Source organism: Trachypithecus francoisi, unplaced genomic scaffold (assembly GCF_009764315.1).
Source record: "Trachypithecus francoisi isolate TF-2019V2 unplaced genomic scaffold, Tfra_2.0 Contig01558, whole genome shotgun sequence".
NCBI classification, from domain to species: Eukaryota; Metazoa; Chordata; class Mammalia; order Primates; family Cercopithecidae; genus Trachypithecus; species Trachypithecus francoisi.
This window is the reverse complement of record NW_022681440.1, coordinates 5,319,644-5,338,144: the sequence shown is the minus strand read 5'-3', so window position 1 is coordinate 5,338,144 and position 18,501 is coordinate 5,319,644. Positions and strand designations below refer to the sequence as shown.

General features: G+C 48.4%; 1 protein-coding gene across 5 annotated transcripts in view; it reads left to right on the top strand.

Moving 5' to 3' along the window:
• Positions 1-18,501, top strand: part of ARHGEF10 (Rho guanine nucleotide exchange factor 10) — a 135,454-nt gene that overhangs the window by 28,228 nt on the left and 88,725 nt on the right. For 3 of the 5 annotated variants that reach the window (XM_033177671.1, XM_033177666.1, XM_033177667.1), the window contains exons 4-8: positions 2,316-2,471; positions 3,426-3,713; positions 7,207-7,273; positions 9,392-9,468; positions 12,040-12,096. In XM_033177671.1, coding sequence (XP_033033562.1) covers positions 2,316-2,471; positions 3,426-3,713; positions 7,207-7,273; positions 9,392-9,468; positions 12,040-12,096 — 645 coding nt within the window. Of the gene's footprint in view, positions 1-2,315; positions 2,472-3,425; positions 3,714-7,206; positions 7,274-9,391; positions 9,469-12,039; positions 12,097-12,837; positions 13,006-18,501 lie in introns of those variants that run through there. The other 2 variants (XM_033177668.1, XM_033177672.1) reach the window with 2 other exon arrangements.

Below are 18,501 nucleotides of genomic sequence, written 5' to 3'. Positions count from 1 at the left end.
ATTTTCATCAGGCATTTATTCGGCATTGTTTCCCCAGCATGTTTATTTGGCAAACATGATTTTTTCTCCCCAAACATGAATTCTATGGAAATGCCGGTTGCATTTGGAAAATATTCCGGAAAACAGTTTTTTTGTTTGTTTGTTTAACTTTTTACTTTGAAAGGTGTTCACCAGTTTATTTCAGTAAACTGACTACTTAATGATATGGCAAAAAAACAAAAACAAAAAACCTTCCGAAATAGAAATAGGTATTGTTTACAGTCACTTGGGAGATAGTGAGGACTGGTTTGAAAGTACATAGTTCATCAAGGCTCAGACTCTGGAAATTAGTGGTTCTGTCCGTTCCAGCTCTCCCCCCCGCCTCGATTGTTTCACTCGGTTAGGCTTAAATTCAAAACTTTGAATTTAGAGACGTCTTTGACCCTCTAGGAAGTGGGTGAGGCTTTGGTATCTGGGCAGAGCAGAGTTCACCATCCGGAAGGACAGCAACACACACTCTTATCAGGCATATGTTTTAAAAATAATACATTTTTGAATCCTTTTTCTTGATTCAATTTCAGTATTTGTCATTCTCATCCTTTTAAAATTTGTGAGTGTTGGTGGAAGCAGTTCTGGAAGGCTCTTGCGCCCCCCAGGTGTCATGGTCAACTGGGGGTCTCGTCCCCACTGTCCTCGCAGTGAAAGCTGGATCCAGTCACGCTGTCACGGACCTGGGCCCCTCTGTGTATTCGGTGACCTAAAAAATCTGTTTCCTTCAAAAGGCGCTCTTAGAATACATGACTAGTTTAGGAGATTCAAAGGAAAATGAAACACCTCAAATTTAAAGGGTGTTTTTAGACCATTAGAGTTCCCCGGGAGGCCCGGCAGAGTGCGCCTGGAGACTGAGTGGAGTGGAAGTGGGTCGTGTGTCCGTGGGTTCCTCCCTAGCAGTGGTCCTCCTCAGCCCCCTCCACAGCTGCCTGCAGCTGAGCTGGGCCACCCTGCCTAGGTGCATCTCCCTGGTCCACAGGGGAATGTCTGTGTTGGAGGGGCTTGGTTTGGGCTGACCCAGGCCCTGTCCCGAGGTGCTACCTGCTTCTGTGGACTGCAGGGTGTGGCAGCAGGAGGTTTCCTCAGGAACATGTGCTGGGAAGAAATCCTGGCCCTTGAGAAAGGCTGGAAGGGGCTGGGTTCCTCTCGCTTCTGGGTGTGTGGGGTGGTGTCGTCCCAGCACACGGTCTCCTCTGGAAAAAGGAGAAGCACCTGTCTGCTCTGATGGTGATGCGTAGTCCCAGCATGCTCTCTGCAGATGGTGCACACGGTGGCCACCCTGCAGGCTGCACCACCAGCCGTAAACCCAGTCCAAGGAAGCCTGTGACTCACCTCCTGCAAAACGTTTCTTGTCAAGCACCTGCTTGGAACGGTTATTAACCATGCTCTTAAATAACTTTGGAAGTTTGTGTTTTAAGCTATATATCGATGTTCATATTTGACACTGATTTTCTAACCATTAGAGATAATTAATTAAAAATTGTAAATAAAAGAGGCAAAATGAAAGTAAAAGGAGAAGAATTCTAGGGAGAGACGTTGGGTATCAGAAGTTATTTCTAAAAGTAAAGTGGATGACACTGAATTCTCTTCGGAACCATCAGCCCAGCTGGGTGATGTTCATCTGCCGGGGGCACAAATTTAAAATGGAAAAGCTCTTTTTCCCCTCACTTTCTCTTGTTTTCTTTTCTTTCTTTCTTTTTTTTTTTTTTTTGAGACAGTTTTGCTGTGTCACCCAGGCTGGAGTGCAGTGGTGCAATCTCGGCTCACTGCAACCTCCACCTCTTGGGTTCACGAGATTCTCCTGCCCCAGCCTCCTGAGAAGCTGGGATTACAGGCGCTTGCCAACACGCCCAGCTAATTTGTGTATTTTTAGTAGAGACGGGCTTTCACCATGTAGGCCAGGCTGGTGTCAAACTCCTGACCTTGTGATCCGCCCACCTCGGCCTCCCAAAGTGCTGGGATTACAGGTGTGAGCTACCGCGCCCGGCCTCTTGTTTTCTTTTCTAACTGTGAATTGTAGATCCTATTAAAAGAAAATAAAAACCAGTGATTCAGAATTCTAATGATATATATTTTGCCCCTTAAAAAGGCTAACTACAAGTGCAGTATAGCATCGAGGAACTTAGTCAACGTCTCTGACTAACATAGATTGATCGATCTATATAGAGGAACTTAGTCAGTGTCTCTGACTAGCATAGATCGATCGATCTATCTGTCTGTCTATCTATCGATCGATCAATCTCTCTATCTAACCTCCTTGATCTGGTTTTGGTTTTTCTCTTTAGAAAATGAAATGAAATATGATACCAATAATAATGAAGAGGAAGAGGGAGAACAGTTTGATTTTGACAGTGGAGATGAAATCCCAGAAGCGGACAGACAGGCCCCCTCAGCCCCTGAGACAGGAGGTGCTGGAGCCAGTGAAGTCCCTGCACCCACAGGTGAGTTTCCAGGAGGGTCCCCAGGTGAGTCCCCTGGCGGGTTCCCAGGCGGGTCCGCAGATCGCCAGTGTTGGAGTCACCTGTGCTCAGCCATCAGCTCTATTGGGCTCGCCCGTTTTCTCCCCATTCTTACTGCCCAGCTGGAACATTGTAGGGAAGGGATGATTTCTAGGAGCCAGAGACTTACGATTTCTTCATGATATACCTGAAATGACTTAATTTAAGATTGGCTAAGTTTCTTCTCTTTGTACTATTTTCCATAATTTTCAACCTTTTCACTCTACTTTTGTATTTTGCAGAGAAAAGGTGTTGCTATTTCCCAATAAAAATGACCTCATCATTGTATCACTAGATTAAATGAAGTATTCAGAACATGTGGGATGAAGTAACTGTAGAGGTTTCTCTTTCTAAGTCTGGAGGTGGGTTGGGTGCTTTCATTCGCTGACCAGAGGGACTGCTCAGGGCAGGCTGCGGTGGGAGAGCCTGCACAGTGTTTCTTCGTGCGTGGCACCTGCCGCTTGGCTCACACAGTGTTTCTTCAGGTGTAGTGCCAGCCTCTCAGTTTGCACAGCGTTCCTTCTCTCGGTTTGCCAGTGTTTCTTTGGGCGCAGCACCCGCCTCTCAGCTTGCACGGTGTTTCTTTGTGCGTAGCACCAGACTCTTGGTGAGGGGAGTGGCTGCCCGCCTCTAGCAGCTTCTCCCTGACTTAGCTCATGGGATGAGCCTCCTGTAGTGACCAGGCTGCGTCTGTCTCGCCCACGCACAGAGGTGACGCTAGGTTCCCCATGTGCGAGTGCTCCCTCCGAGGCCCACCCCATGACCTGGGAACGTCCAGGGGTCCTGGCACGGCATGGAGGGTGGGAACTCATACCCGCTTCCCGCCTGTACTCCAGGAGGGCACGCTTGCCCTGCCCTTGGTGATGTGTTTGCTGACCAGTCCTTTCTGCACCCCAGGAGGTGAGGATGGAGCTGGAGCAGAAACCACCCCAGCGGTAGAGGCTGCTAAGCTGGTGCTCCCGATGAAAGTCAACCCATATTCTGTCATCGACATCACGCCGTTCCAGGAGGACCAGCCGCCCGCCCCTGCGCCCAGCACTGAGGAGGAGAGTGTGGGTCTCCATGTGCCCTGTGGGTACTCGGTGCCTGTGCCCTGCGGCTATGCGGTGCCCTCCAACCTGCCCCTCCTGCTGCCCGCCTACTCCAGCCCAGTCATCATCCGTGCCGTGTCCCTGGACGAAGAAGGTACTGCTGCCCTCCTCTCCACGCCCGCGACGTGGCCTGTGGTTCCCTCCTCTCCACGCCACCGACGTGGCCTGTGGTTCCGTAGAGTCGGGGCCTGACCTTCCCCCCTCCTCCTCTCCATGCCCCTGACATGGTCTGTGGTTCTGTAGTCTGGGCCTGACCTTCCCCCTGCCCCTGCCCAGGTCATTAGATGTTTGTTTATGGAGTTGGAAAGTGAACCCCCAGTTCCTCTTCTTCAGTGATGGGAGCACCCCTGAGGGAAGGCCGGTGCGTATTGTTGGGAAAATTTTGAAACAACGTCCGGTCCCGAATGTGTTGCCTCCTCATGTCTGGGGTGCCTTGAACTTCACCCCGATTTCTGGTTCCGCCACCAGGTGCTCATGGGAGTGTGTGCAGTTTTTGGCCTACATGACTCACTGTGCTAGATGACAGTTACCGTTATGTATGTCCCGTGTCGTCTGCTGGTCTAGAGACTCGGGCTCCCTGGGGTCAGAGCGTGTCTCCCTGTCTTCATTCCAGAGGAGGGAGGGGCAGTGGGGGTGGAAGAATTGCCTCAGGGGCTCCCTGTCTCCCACCCATTCTTCGCTGGGGAGATGCCGCAGGACCTCGGCAGAGTCCTCAGTGCAAGGTCAGAGCCACCTGGGGCAGCACAAAGGGCAGAGTCGGCCGCTGAGGATGGTGTTCCCTGCAGCCAGGCCACGCCCCGAGCCAGGACTGTGGGTGCCTCCAGCGCCTCACTCACCTCCAGTCTCCGTGTCCTCAGTGCTGACAGCTCTGTTTTGAGTCTGCTTTCTCCTCCACTTAGTGAGAAGGAGCCACTGTGTGCATTAGAAGGGGCTTGGTTGGTGGAGCCCGTTCTCTGCTGTCCTTACATGGCCCTGGCATGTGTAGCCGGGCACCAGCTGTGTCTGCAGAGCCCCAGGTTTCCACTGGAAGGACAGCGTGTAAGCCATGGCTGCTCCAACTGCAGCCTGAGGGCTGGGGCCTCCTGCCGGCCACGCTGTAGGCCCAGGTGCCAGGCAGGTCAAGGGTGAGCACATACCGTGCCTCCATCTTCAGGAGTGACCCAGTCGAGGCGTCTCGGCCGAAGGTTTCCTTTTTTGCCCAGCCCTGTTTCTGTGCTGCCTTTCCCAGGAACACGCTGCAGGATCCCCAGGGTTCGTGGGATGTGCCTCTAATGGAAGCACACAGCCTCTACGCCTGAGACCCGACTCTTATTCCTGTAAAGGTTTCAGTGGAAGCAACCTTCCCTTTCCAGTTAATAACAGTTGAGAAAAAAATCCTTAAAGAAAAATCTCGATGTTGGATTTTGGGAACCGCAGAGGTCTCAGGATAGATGGCTTCCTGTGCGTTTCCCTGTGGAAGTCGGCCGGAGTCCTGGGAACTCACCACGGTCTGCATGATCCACGCTGCTGTTGTCCCTCAGTGACCACAGAGCGTGAGAACCCCCCGGAAACGAGGGCGTGCGGAGTGTGGCATTCTTGGCTGAAGGAAAATACGTTTATTTTAAAGTGATTTTCTTATTTTAAAATATTATTTATTTTAAATAATTGCACATCATTTAAAGTAATTTGTTTTTTAAGTAACTTAGCATGAATTTAAAACAATTTGCTTATATTTGTTCTGTCAACCTAGAGCCAGTAGTAATGCCTTGTTCTAATAAAGACTATCTAAGTCCCGGAGTAGAGGAGCGGATGGCTGTCCGGTTGCGTTCTGATCATTGAACGAGAGATGTGAACGCAGACCTCTTTCCTGAGAGGTGGAAAAGCGTGGATTTGATGCCAGCCCGCCTCCCTCGCCCCGGGGGGCACTGCTGGCTTTTCAGTTCCTTGCTCCAGAGCCTCCCTGGAGTAGGGCAGCCACCTGGCTCTGCAGGCTTCCCTGGGACGTACAGCCCAGCCAGGCTCCCCAGGTCCGCGGTGGGAGGTTGCAGAGCCCTGCCTGGAGCTCCCAGCTGGCCAAACTGGGATGGCCAGGTTCCGTTATTTTTCCTGCTGACCGACACCAGCTCTGAAGACATCCGCAGGCAGGTCCTGCTCTTGTTTATGCACAGGCCTCTTGTGGCCAGAAGCCTCTGGGTGCGCTGCTGCTTGGAGCTGTTCAGGTGACTCCCTGGTGTGCATGTCTGCCTGCTTCTGACCTTGACAGACTCAGTTTGCAACTTAATTTCCTGGAAGGCGGAGGACAGAAGAGTTTCCAGGGGTGGACCCCTGAGAAGGCTAATGTGTGTGCCCTGGGGGTGGGAGTCTGAGCTCCTGGACACCCCCGTGGGGGAGACAGTTCTTGCCGTACAGTGAGATTGCTGCCGGGCAGCACGTCCTGCCTTTGTCCCTCTGCAGAACACTAGTAAAAGCTTTGTTGCTCTTTGGGTGTTTCTTTGAGGCAGTGTAGTAGCACGGGAAGGGCAGTTTTGGGAGTGGGCAGATTGGATTTCAGATCCTGCCTCTGCCCTGACCCCTGCCCCTCAGGAAGGTGACCCGGAACACTGACCCAGCAGATGCCTGTGGGATTCACAGCGCTGCCCGCAGATCCACGCCCCCAGCCCTCCCGGCATCTCGTGTCTGCTGCTGGTCAGCGTCCAGCTGTGTGGCGGCGCCTGGTGTGACCAGGGGCCTGTTTTCATGGATGAGATCTCCAAGCAGGTTACATTGAGCTTAGCTCTCTCGGACTTTGAGCCAACTGCTGCTGTTTGAAAACGGTTGAGAAACTCTTACTCACTACAAAGATAAATTCCCTTTAGAAGGTGTTTCATGGACAGCTGCTAGTGTGGGGATAAACGGCAGCCGCCGAGTGCTGCTGGCTCTCCTTCCCCACGTCATTCTTGGTGCCACGCAGCTGGGCGGTGGCAGATTCCTCAGGGGACCACGCAGCCCACACGCGGTACAGCCATCACAGACTCTGGCTGGCTCCTGCCCAAGAGCCCTCCGAGGTGGGAGGGTCTACTCCTTCTGCACTGGTGTCTCAGGCTGTTCTTTGATCGTCTAAGTTCGTACCCCACCTGCGTAGAATGTTTGAGAAGCCTGCACTGTGGCTTTGCTCACGGCTCACCGTTCACCTTGGAGAGCCACAGATGGGCAGGAAGGAATCGCCAGTTGGGTCTCACCGTGCGTGTATTTGTGCATGGAGGGATGTGAGTGTGTGTGAGTGAAAGTTGGTGTCACATGTCTCAAGCGTAACTACTCCTCTCTTGAACATCTTTTGAGTGTGCCAGGTGGATGCTCCTTCAGGCCAGTCACAATCATGGCTCCTGTGGACATGTGGAATGGGAGAGAACATCCCGTTTCTTCCTAGCTCTAGCCTGATGCATCTGGGTGCTGGTGCAGTTTATCTAAGAGCTAAAATATTTTACATTTATTAGGTAATCATCGTTATGCTAAGATAAGCCTTCCACTGATAAGAAGGGAACATGTGAAATCATTTTCAAGGGTAAAAACACCAACTTTGTAAGCATTTCTGTCTTGCGTAAAGCAGCATCACTTATTTTCTTTCCTAGCAGAAACAGCGGAAGTCATGGAAGATCGCCAGCCCAATTCTCTGAGTTCCGAGGAGCCTCCAAACAGGTATCTGCCTCCCTCCGTCTTCCCGCACCTGCTGAATTCCCGCCTTTCTCCTGAGGATCTGGACGCGGGGATACTGGTGTGCATCCCTGCCCGCCATCCTCAGCTCTGCGCGGCAGGGGCTGTCCCAGCCCCACCTCCTGCCTCAGGTCCCTCCCAGGCGCGTGTCCCCTGGAAATGTAGAGTCAGGACGAGTGGAGTGAGGGCCTGGTAACTGGGTCTGATTTCAGCCGTGCAGGTGTGTCCAGGCTCGGCCCTTGTCACAGCCCTGCTGCTGCTTTCCCTCATTTGCTTTTCTCCTTTCTATCATGAAGGTGGCCTTTGCAGGGTAAAGCATCCCCCGTGAAACCCCCTTCTGGCAGGTGGAGTGTCTGGGGAGCAGCACCCACATGAGCAGTGCTCTCGCCCCAGTTTAGACAGAGTTGTGCCACCAGGTAGGTCCAGCCAGGGTTCTCCATTAGAAATTGCAGATTTTACGTAAAATTAAAAATGAGTGTTAGCGTGTTATCACTGGTGATCTAAAATGTACTGTGAAAAATAACGTGCATTGAAAATAGGAATTATTTTGAAGAAAATGAATGTAGCATGTAGTGTGATTAAACCTTAAATGATCTTCAAAAGAATGAAATTTTTCAAACATGGAAATAGTTATGAATAGTTTAAAATACTGTTTCTATTTGATTCAGATTTTCTTTTACCTTTTTAGGTAACTTTTTGTTTTGATACTATTTTAAACTTTGAAAGTGCAAGAATGCTCCTTGTTGATGTGATAAGTTCTCAGAGCAGGGGGCTGCATCCTAATTCCACACGTGCACAGCATAGCACATGGGGCAACCCCAGCGGCCACGAGGCTGTCACCAGGACACGGGGCATCCCCCAGCACCCACGGGGTCATCACCAGGACGCGGGGCATCCCCCAGCACCCACAGGGTCGTCACCCCAGGACGTGGGGCATCCCCCAGCACCCACAGGGCCATCACCCCAGGACACGGGGCATCCCCCAGCACCTACGGGGCCCTCACCAGGACACGGGGCATCCCCCAGCACCCACGGGGCCATCACCCCAGGACACGGGGCATCCCCCAGCACCCACGGGGCCGTCACCAGGACACGGGGCATCCCCCAGCACCCACGGGGCCGTCACCAGGACACGGGGCATCCCCCAGCACCCATGGGGCTGTCACGAGGACACGGGCTCTCTTCCCTCATCCTGAAAAGCCTGCAGGTACCTTGGGGCCTGTTAGAGCCTTTGCCGTGACAAGTTGTCATCATGTGGTGCTCTGCATGGATTGTCACGTAATTCCTTGTTAACGACCTTCCCATAAAACATTTTCCGGGGCCTTCCGTACACACCTCTGGGTGCTCACCCTGCTTCCAGTCTCTGCCTTCCCAGCAGTGTCTCTGCGCTGCCACTGGGCTCATCCTTGCACAACTCCCCATGGGATGCAGTGTCCAGAGGCCTGATCCCTGCTGCGTTTCATCGTCAGCAGTGGTGCCTCTCCTGGGGCGACGCTCAGTGTGCGTGGTGAGTCTGACCTCACCATCCTTCCGAGCAGAGCATTCCCACAGCTTCCCATTGCCAAGGGTGACATCCCAGTCAGTCATCCCAGTCCCTGTGTGTGCAGGACTCTGGTGGCCCATGTGACCACCTGCTGTGGGCAGAGCACCACAGTTTATACTGAGTGGCCTTGCATCTCTTCTCCCCCTGACCTGCTCCTGGACATGGAGACGGCCCATTGCGTTGCCTACTGGCATCTCTACCACCCAGCGTCATGAGAAGGGCCTAAGAAGTCCTCAAAGGGGTGGCTGAAAAACCAGAGGACAGTTCAGGCCTTGGAGGGCAAGGACCATATTGCTGCTGTATTGCCCTCGCCCCGTGTTCTGTGCCGTGCGTAGGTGGAACATCTGGAATACTTATTTACAGAGTTATGAGTGAAAACTTGAACTTGGGATGTCCTATAATATTAGCTTGGAAAATATGTGATTCCCTGTAATAGTAATATATATATATATATATATATGTATACACACACGCACACGCACACACTCTGCAGGGCAGTTGGCAGCCATGTGACTGGGCTGTGCCTGAATATTCTGACTTTATGGTTTGTTTTCTTTAAGTGAAGATCAAGTCAGTCGAGAGGACAGCGCACTGGCTCGCTGGGCCGCAGACCCGGCCAACACAGCCTGGATGGAGAGTAAGTCCCCAGCCGCCCACAGCCAGAATCCTCACCACGCTCCACAGACACCACTGCGGCGGGGCCGGGTCCCTGAGTCTCAGGTCCCATCAGATCTAAAACACTAACAAGATATTTATTTACTGAAAATAGTAACACGGGCTGACTATGCAGAAGGTTCCAAGGGTTCCCTGAAGCTGTCACTTCCCGTGAGGCCACCCCAGCTCTCCACGTCCACACCCTCACTCTTCCTGGTCGTTTCTTTCTAGCACAGGCTTTGTTATTGTGGTAACAGTGAGGTATGTGGGGAACAGAAACTCTGACCTGCAGCTGCGGTCGGCCACCACCCAGACGCTTACCCTGCGCTTGGCAGTGATTCCCAGGGAGATTCGATGTCTGGCACCCGCTTTGAAGAGGGGGTGGGTGGGCCTCCCTTCTTTTTCCCATACACACTTTATTTTACATAACTTGGTATTTTATCAAATCATATAAATTTAAATGGGGATTCCCAAGTAAATCTTTTGTTAATTTACCTTTGGCAGAAACAACAGATTCCAAACAACAGATTCTCATTTATTTGTAACTTAAAAAAAGTCCTGTAGCGTGTTTTTCCAAAACAATAGCCTGAAGCAAATGTGCTTGAAAAGCTAACTGGTAATGATCTGATTAATATCATAGCTTATTTAAGAGAACTATTGCTTAAAGGACAGACTAGACATGTATTTTGAGAAAAACACAATTTTTGGTCATGTGAATGATTCATGTTCAGATTTCAGAAACAGGAAACATCCAGAAGTGCATCGTTTTATTTATAATCTCACCCTTGAAATGATAGCAATCTGCAGTGCAAACAGTAGAGCAAAGAGTTCCAAACTCTATTTTTATGTACGTTTAAACCTGTAGGATTATGTACCGTCTGTGTGTGGATTAAAGCAAATGCACTTCCAACATACGACTCAAGCTTCCATACGATTAAGAGTAAACCCAAAGGCATTCTTTCTCCCTTTAAGTTGGCTGAGCCAGCCCACCTCCAAGTGGCCAGATCTGCAGTCCCACCTGCGGCTTCAAAGGCTGAAAGAATTTTAGCTAGATTTACTTGTTTTTTTAATTTTCAAAGGAAAAGTAAAAATTACTTTCCTGATTATGCCTCTCATTATCCACTGGCTCACTAATTTCTATGTAACTGTTTTGTATGATCAGCTTACAAGGTAGAACCATCTTAGTTACCTCCTGATTATTAAACTGTCTCCTGGAAGTTTTCATTCTGGTTTTATTTATGAATGTTAAAACAAAGATCTTAGTGTAATTAGATGATTCCACTAGGTCGCTGTTAAAGCAGGATCATTGCAGGATTAAATTATTGTCTTGGCTGTTTGCTAACAGTTTTATTTCCAAAGTAAAATTTGTCTGATTTTCTTCTCATTACTCATTTTTATTGTCCAGATGACAGTGAATTAGAATAACTATATTTGGAAATATGATCTCCAAGCTAGCAGTCCCTGAACATTATCTAAGAGGAGTAGAAATCTTTACTGTGGTTGCAGATGGTAAATGCTATTAAAAGAAAGAGCATCTGTAATACTGGAGCTTGACAACAGCAGCAGATAAGGAATTTTCCTGAATGTTTATTTCCCGCTAACGTGGGGACAGGAGCAGTGGCTGGATGTCAGGGGAGAGTTCGGGTTTGTTGCTCTCATTTTCTTTCTTATGTGGCTTAGGAAGCGTTTGCCTGTATGTTTTCGACACAGTCATACGTCGTAGTTTGGACGTTCTCTTGCAGGGAGGGCACCACTAGTCAATGAGTGGAACCTCGATTTAAAGGTCTTTTTATGAAACGGATTTTCATGTGAAGCGTGTAACTCTTACAGATATTTGAGTAAACCTCAGGCTCATTGTTGGTGTCCTTTGTGGTCATCTTGTACAGCATGGTTTTGCTTCCAGAACTTCACTTCTTTTTTATGAAATGGTTTCACTTTCACAGAACCCCAGTGTTGCATATGATACAGATGGAGAAACACTGTCCTATATGTTTAGCATTTTGATACTTGCTACTACTTTTTACCTTCAGTGGCACAAAATCATGGTGTCATTGGTTTATTTGGATGGTTTTCCGGTTTATCCAGCACTGATGGGCTCTTTTCTTGTTTCTGGAATTCCATGCACCAATGTTGTATTTTTTTGTGCATCAGAACTTAACTTCATAAGCTTGAAATGCTTGTAAGAGAGCCATATAGAAATGTTTAATTGAACACACAATCATAGAATAAGATTGGCCTGGAAACCATAAATCTCCTTCCTAGTGACATTTTACAGCTGGTCCATTTAAACAGACATCCTTCATTCCCAACAAATTATTCTGCCCTAAAAATAATGCTTATGCTTTGGTAAAGTGCTGTTCCCTCCCTTACAGCCCTCGCTGTCTACTGATTAGGACAAAGAACAAATAAGTAAAAATAAATTTTAATAAAACGATCCTCATAAGCCAACTTTTTGAATAATCATGACATTGTCAGCGACTGTGGCCTGTAGAATTTAAATTGCACGAGGTTTATGTTGGTCACTGTTTAAAGTGTTTCTCCCTGTTTATTCCAGATCCAGAAGAAGCAATTTACGATGACGTTCCAAGGGAAAACTCAGACTCTGAACCAGGTTTGATTTTTGTCTGGAATTGATTTGAGGAGATTCCACTCAGCAGCCTTTCCCTCTGGATGCAAAAGTTGACTGTTTAGTGGACAGCGCAGACGTTTTCTGTATTCATGTTTTGTATGTTGCTTCTAGAATGGCTTATTGATGTGTGGTGGAATGTTGGTGTTTGTGCATATTTGTGTGTCTGCTTATAACACTTGAAATAGGGCAGTTTAACCTTACTTACTCCAAGCAAGCAGAGGAGTTAAAGGTACGGAAAATGTTGGCAAAGAGGTAGGAAACACTGAGGCTGAGAAGCAGCAATGTATGTCGAATAAATGACATCAATGAGAAAATAGAATCAGGCTAAGATAATATTCAAAGAAATAACTAAGATTTCTGTACAATTAAAGAAAAATATACATTCTCAGATTTTAGAAATACAGATTCAAAGCAAAATGAATTACACGTTGATCCATAGCTAGGCCAGTACAATGGAGACCGCAGAGCACCAAGCCCAGGGTGAATCTCCTCAGAGCTACTAGAGAGAAAACATGGCTCCCTACAAAGGAACTGCCATTCTACCCACAGGCTGGGGGCAGGTTCTTGACGCGAAGAAGGAAGTGGCCCTTTTAGCCTGAGCGGCCACATCCAGCAAAGTACTGTCCTTTAAAAAGGGAGATGGGCCGCATGAGGCAGAGCCGGGGGACTTGCTGCCCGTGGAATCTACGGAAATAGTTAATGATGCGCTCCCTGCAGGGAAGAGCACACTGAACCGCGAAGGAGGTGATGGGAGGCAGGAGGGAGTGGGGAGCCCAGGAGGTGTCGGGTGTGTGGAAAGTCCACACTAGCGCCACTCAAGACAGCCCTGACAGCGCTGATTTGAGTTTAAGATGGAGCCAGAACCCCAGCCAGTGCCGACTGAAGGGAAAGGTGACGGTTCATGCCATGTGTTCTGAAGTTCTGAAGTCAGCATTTTTTACTGATTTTTTTTTTTTTTTTTTTTTGCTATGATTGGTCAAGTTTGCATTTTATGGGTAACTGCTAAGAAAATAGGAATAGATTATTTAACTTTGAAACCAGTAGAGCAAAACCCAGTCTGGTAAAAGCAAGAAAATATAAAAGAAGAAAGCTTTGCAAATCATATAAGAAAAGACTGCAAGATAAGTACAAACATATTGGTATGCATAGCAAAGTGGATCCTATTGCCAGTAAAAGAAATCCTCAGATTGGATAAAATAGCAAAGCTAGCCATGAATGCTTATGAGAGATACATAAGGGTACAGAAGATTTGTAAGTAAATGGATGGAAAAAGAAATATAATGCAAATTCTAACCAAAGTATTGCCAGTATCACTATAATAATACACTAAATGTTAAGCCATAAAGCGAGGAATAATTCATGAGAAGGATATGTAACAGTTCTAAACTCATATGCACCTAACAGCATAGACTTAAGATATGTAAGCAAACTATAACAAGGCTTAATCAGAAATATGTAAATACACTATTGGGGTGAGAGATTTTAAGAAAACTCTGTCTGCTATTGACAGATCCTGGACATAAAATCAGTAAACCGGCCAGACACAGTCGCTCACGCCTGTCATCCCAACACTTTGGGAGGCCAAGGTGGGTGGATCACTTGAGGTCGGGAGTTCAAGACCAGCCTGGCCAACATGGTGAAACCCCGTCTCTACTAAAAATACAAAAATTAGCCAGGCGTTGTGGTGGGTGCCTGTAATCCCAGCTACTTGGGAGGCTGAGGCAGGAGAATCGCTTGAACCCGGGAGGCAGAGGCTGCAATGAGCCGAGATTGTGCCATTGCACCCCAGCCTGGGAAACGAGTGAAAACTGTCTCCAAAAAAAAAAACACAAAACAGTAAACCATAACAGGCTAGAACAGCAACGTAGTATGATTGACTTGAAGGTCATATGCAGATCCTTGAAGCAAGTAGTTCCAGAATATGTATTTTTTTAAACACATGGGATTAAAAAAAAAATTATATAGTATGTCTCAAAACAAATATTAACAAATGCCAAATAATGGGTGTTCAGACCCTATTTCCTGATAACAATTGAGTAAAATCAGTAAAATAATTCAACACAAACATTTAGAAATTAAAAATAATATACTACTCTGTAACTCATGGTCAAAGATAAACACAAAATAGAAACTAGAAAATATATTGACTTGAATGATAATGAAAACATTACATAAACTATACAGTATAGATTTCAAAGTCTAAGGAATTATAGACATAATGGCACGTGTTAATAAAACAGGCTGGGCATGGTGGCTCACACCTGTAATCCCAGCACTTTGGGAGGCCGAGGTGGGTGGATCACAAGGTCGGGAGTTCAAGACCAACCTGGCCAAGACGGTGAAACCCCATCTCTACTAAAAGTGCAAAAATTAGCCGGGCGTGGTGGTGGGCGCCTATAGTCCCAGCTACTCAGGAGGCTGAGGCAGAGAATTGCTTGAACCTGGGAAGTGCAGTGAGCCAAGATTGCGCCACTACACACCAGCCTGGGCAACAGAGTGAGACCCCATCTCAAAAAAAAAAAAAAAAAAGAAAAAGAAAAAGAAAAAGAAAACAAAACAGAAAACAGTGAACTGAGGGAAGTGACAGGAAAAAAATAATGGGCAAGGTAAAAATGATGAAATAAAAAACGAGGAAGCAACATAAAGTATTAACAAAACCAAAGATTGGTTCTTTAAAAATAGTACAAAAATAGACAAGCCTCTGGTTATATTAGGACAAAAGAGAGAAAGCCAGGAGAGGGATGGAAGAAGGAAGGAAGGAAGGAAGGAAGGGAGGGAGGGAGCGAGGAAAAAGTTGATCAAGAGGATGTAACTGCAGTAGAAATTGTAAAAACCATAAGAGGATGCTATAAATAACTTTTTATCAAAAAGTTAGATTAAATTAAAAATTGCCTTGAAGAATCAAATATACCCAAAATAAAAACCATGAATAAACCTATAGCGATCCAAGATATTGAATGATTTGCTTAATTACTGTGCAGAACAGCCCACCAGGCTCAGATGTTTTTATGCTGGGGTTTACTGAGCCTTCAGGGAGCAGACAAACGCCTCTGTCACATGCACGGTTCCAGTGAATAGCAGAAGCAAGGATGTGGTGTAAATTAGTTTATAATGTTGGGATAAACTTGTAAACGCCCCTCACCCACAAGGGTTGATGCTACATTTCCTTCCTGAAATGTCAGGAAATTGAATCCAGCATGACCCTGACACATAAGCAAGAGCCCATCTTACCTCTTACATTCATGGCGGCAGCTCAGGATCCTTTGGGGAGCTCTTGTAACACGATTTCCCCAGATTAACGGACACAAACCCGCATGCTCCTCTCAGCATGTGTTTAAAAAGCACTTGTGGAGATTCAGTGGCCATCCAACATTAAAAACTCCTGATAGAAGGAAACTCACTTCGCTGAATTAAGGACGTGTTCTTAAAATCTACCGCAAACGTAATGGGGAGGACCCCAAGGCATTTATTTATTCATTCCCCAAATACGTTTTGGGGAGTTCCATACCCAGTACTAGATGGAGGTATGCTTGCTGTCATGGAGACAGAGTGGTTTCATCCTGTTGATCAGGAAAACTCCTAGGTGCTTGCAGGTAAGTGTGCTCATAGGAAGTAACTTAAATAGATGCCACAAATAAAGTGAGGACCAAAGGCTAGTTGCTGTAAAAACAAGTTTGAAATGCATTTTGGGGTAATTTGTCCAGCTGCGTTGGGCGTTCCTCGCAGAAGGCGTGGTCTGGTGACTCAGAACCCAGCACACTGTGGAAGTCCAGCAGTCAGCTGTCTGCCGTGTGGCGAGGCCCAGTGTGTCCCCTTTGTAAGGACAGCACAAGCAGGAGTTAACAGACAGGCCATCCATAGCGGTGGTGGGGCAGGGAGCCAGTTTCCGAGAGAAGCTCACGCCGCCGCAGGAGGGTCCCGTGGGATGCTCTGTGCAGAGCTGTCCTGAGGAGCGGGAGACTGGAAAGCCTGGTGGCTGCAGGAGGGCACCCTGCGGAAGTATCCAGTAAACCACTCACAGCACAGCAGCAGAAAAATGAAGAAATTATATGTGTGTATATGTGTATATTTATAAGAACTCAGAAGCCATGGTGAGCAAAAAGCAAGAGGAGAAAGTGACAGTGTGCTGGCATCAAGTTGTGTTAAGAGGTGCCCGCGGGGTAGTGCACCCGCATTTCCTTGTTGTGTCGAGAGGAGCCCGTGGGGTAGTGCACCCGCATTTCCTCGTTGCGTTGAGAGGAGCCCATGGGGTAGTGCACCCGCATTTCCTTGTTGCGTTGAGAGGAGCCCGTGGGGTAGTGCACCCGCATTTCCTCATTGCGTTGAGAAGAGCCCATGGGGTAGTGCACCCGCATTTCCTTGTTGCATTGAGAGGAGCCCGTGGGGTGGTGCACCTGCATTTCCTCGCTGCGTCCAGAGGAGCCCGTGGGGTGGTGCGCCCGCATTTCCTCTTTGCGTTGAGAGGAGCCAGGGGTTAGTGCACCCACATTTCCTCATGGTGTTGAGAGGAGCCTGCGGGGTAGTGCACCCGCATTTCCTCATGGTGTTGAGAGGAGTCTGCGGGGTAGTGCACCCGCATTTCCTCATTGCCTTGAGAGGAGCCTGCGGGGTAGTGCACCCGCATTTCCTCATTGCCTTGAGAGGAGCCAGGGGTTAGTGCACCCACATTTCCTCATGGTGTTGAGAGGAGCCTGTGGGGTAGTGCACCCGCATTTCCTCATTGCCTTGAGAGGCGCCCGCGGGGTAGTGCACTCGCATTTCCTCGTTGCGTTGAGAGGAGCCCGTGGGGTAGTGCACCCGCATTTCCTCACTCATTTAGAGTTCGGGGCTCTCAAAACACAAGGAGCAAGTGGGAGATGTTACGAAGGCCACACAGGGCCACTTTTTTCCTTTTTTTTTTTTTTTAATTGTGTCAGGGTATTTGTAAATATTCGTTTCGGCTAGTTCCATGCGTACAGTTGAGTGGCATTAGGTATGCTTACTGTGCAGCCAACACCTCCGGAGGGCCACTTTTTAAATACACTGGGCTAAGGGCCGACAAGATTGTTATCACGGAAAATAAGTCGATGGCACTGCCCTAGTCACTGGCTCGGTCAGAAAACACATGTCAGGGTGACTGGATTTAACGTCCAGTTTTAGAACCACAAATCTGCGAGCCCAGGCGTTCAAGAGGACATAAGTAATTCACTGAATTGATGGTTAGCAAGACCCTTCAAAGTCCTTGGAAGTTCCACGTATGCCGGGGGCCGGAACAGCAATTGCGTTTCTAAAACATTGAAAACCACCCATTTTTCATGCCTCTGAGTAGCCTGAGTTGTAATAGAGCTAAGGTAACGGCGTCTGAACTTGCCTGATCCTGTGGCCAGGTCCCCGGAGCCCTAACAAGGCCCTGAGAGAACTAGATTGATTGATTAGACTCTGGCCAACTGCTGTGCTGAATACAGAAAATGCAGCTCCAGCTCTCAAGGGGCTGAAAATCTAATTGAGGTGAAAAAGATAACATGTATAAAAACCATGTCTGTGTGGACTTGTTTTATGTAGACCAGAAAAGTTGGAAGTCCAGAGATGGATGCAAGGAAATGGAGGATGGAGTTTCCTTAGAACCTCTGGAGGGAGAGTGCAGATGCACACCGGGGCGTGCAGCGGGTGGAGGTTCTAAGACAGGCTAGAGGGAGAGTGCAGACACACACCAGGGCATGTAGGGGATGGAGGTTCTAAGACAGGGTTGAGGGACAGTCCAGACACACACTAGGGTGTGTAGGGGATGGAGGTTCTATCACAGGGTTGAGGGAGAGTGTAGACATACACCGGGGTGTGTAGGGGGTAGAGATTCTAAGACAGGCTGGAGGGAGAGTGCAGACACACACTGGGGTATGTAGGGGGTGGAGGTTCTAAGACAGGCTGGAGGGACAGTCCAGATACACACTGGGGTATGTCGGGGATGGAGATTCTAAGGCAGGCTGGAGGGAGAGTGCAGGCACACACCGGGACGTGTAGAGGTTGGAGGTCCTAAGACAGGCTGGAGGAACCGTGCAGACACCCACCGGGCCGTGTAGGGGTGCCCTTTCTGAGTCCTCTAGTCCATGGTAGAGGCTGCAGCCCCTCCACTCTTGGGCACGTGGGTGGGCTCTCAGGGTGACTCTTGGCTCTTGGGCACATGAATGAGCTCTCAGGATGACGCTCGGCCCCAAATTTCAGGCAGTTGTGCAAGGACTTGACCTGTTCATCTGCTGAGCTGAGTTGCTGAGACTGCCGGGTGCCCAGGTGGTGATCATTGCCTGTGGCACACGGAACACACTGCAGCTTCTGCAAAGTGAGCTCATTTCACACATTTTATGGCTTTGCTAGAACTTTTAGACATTTGGAGGACCTGTTTTGTAGTCAGTG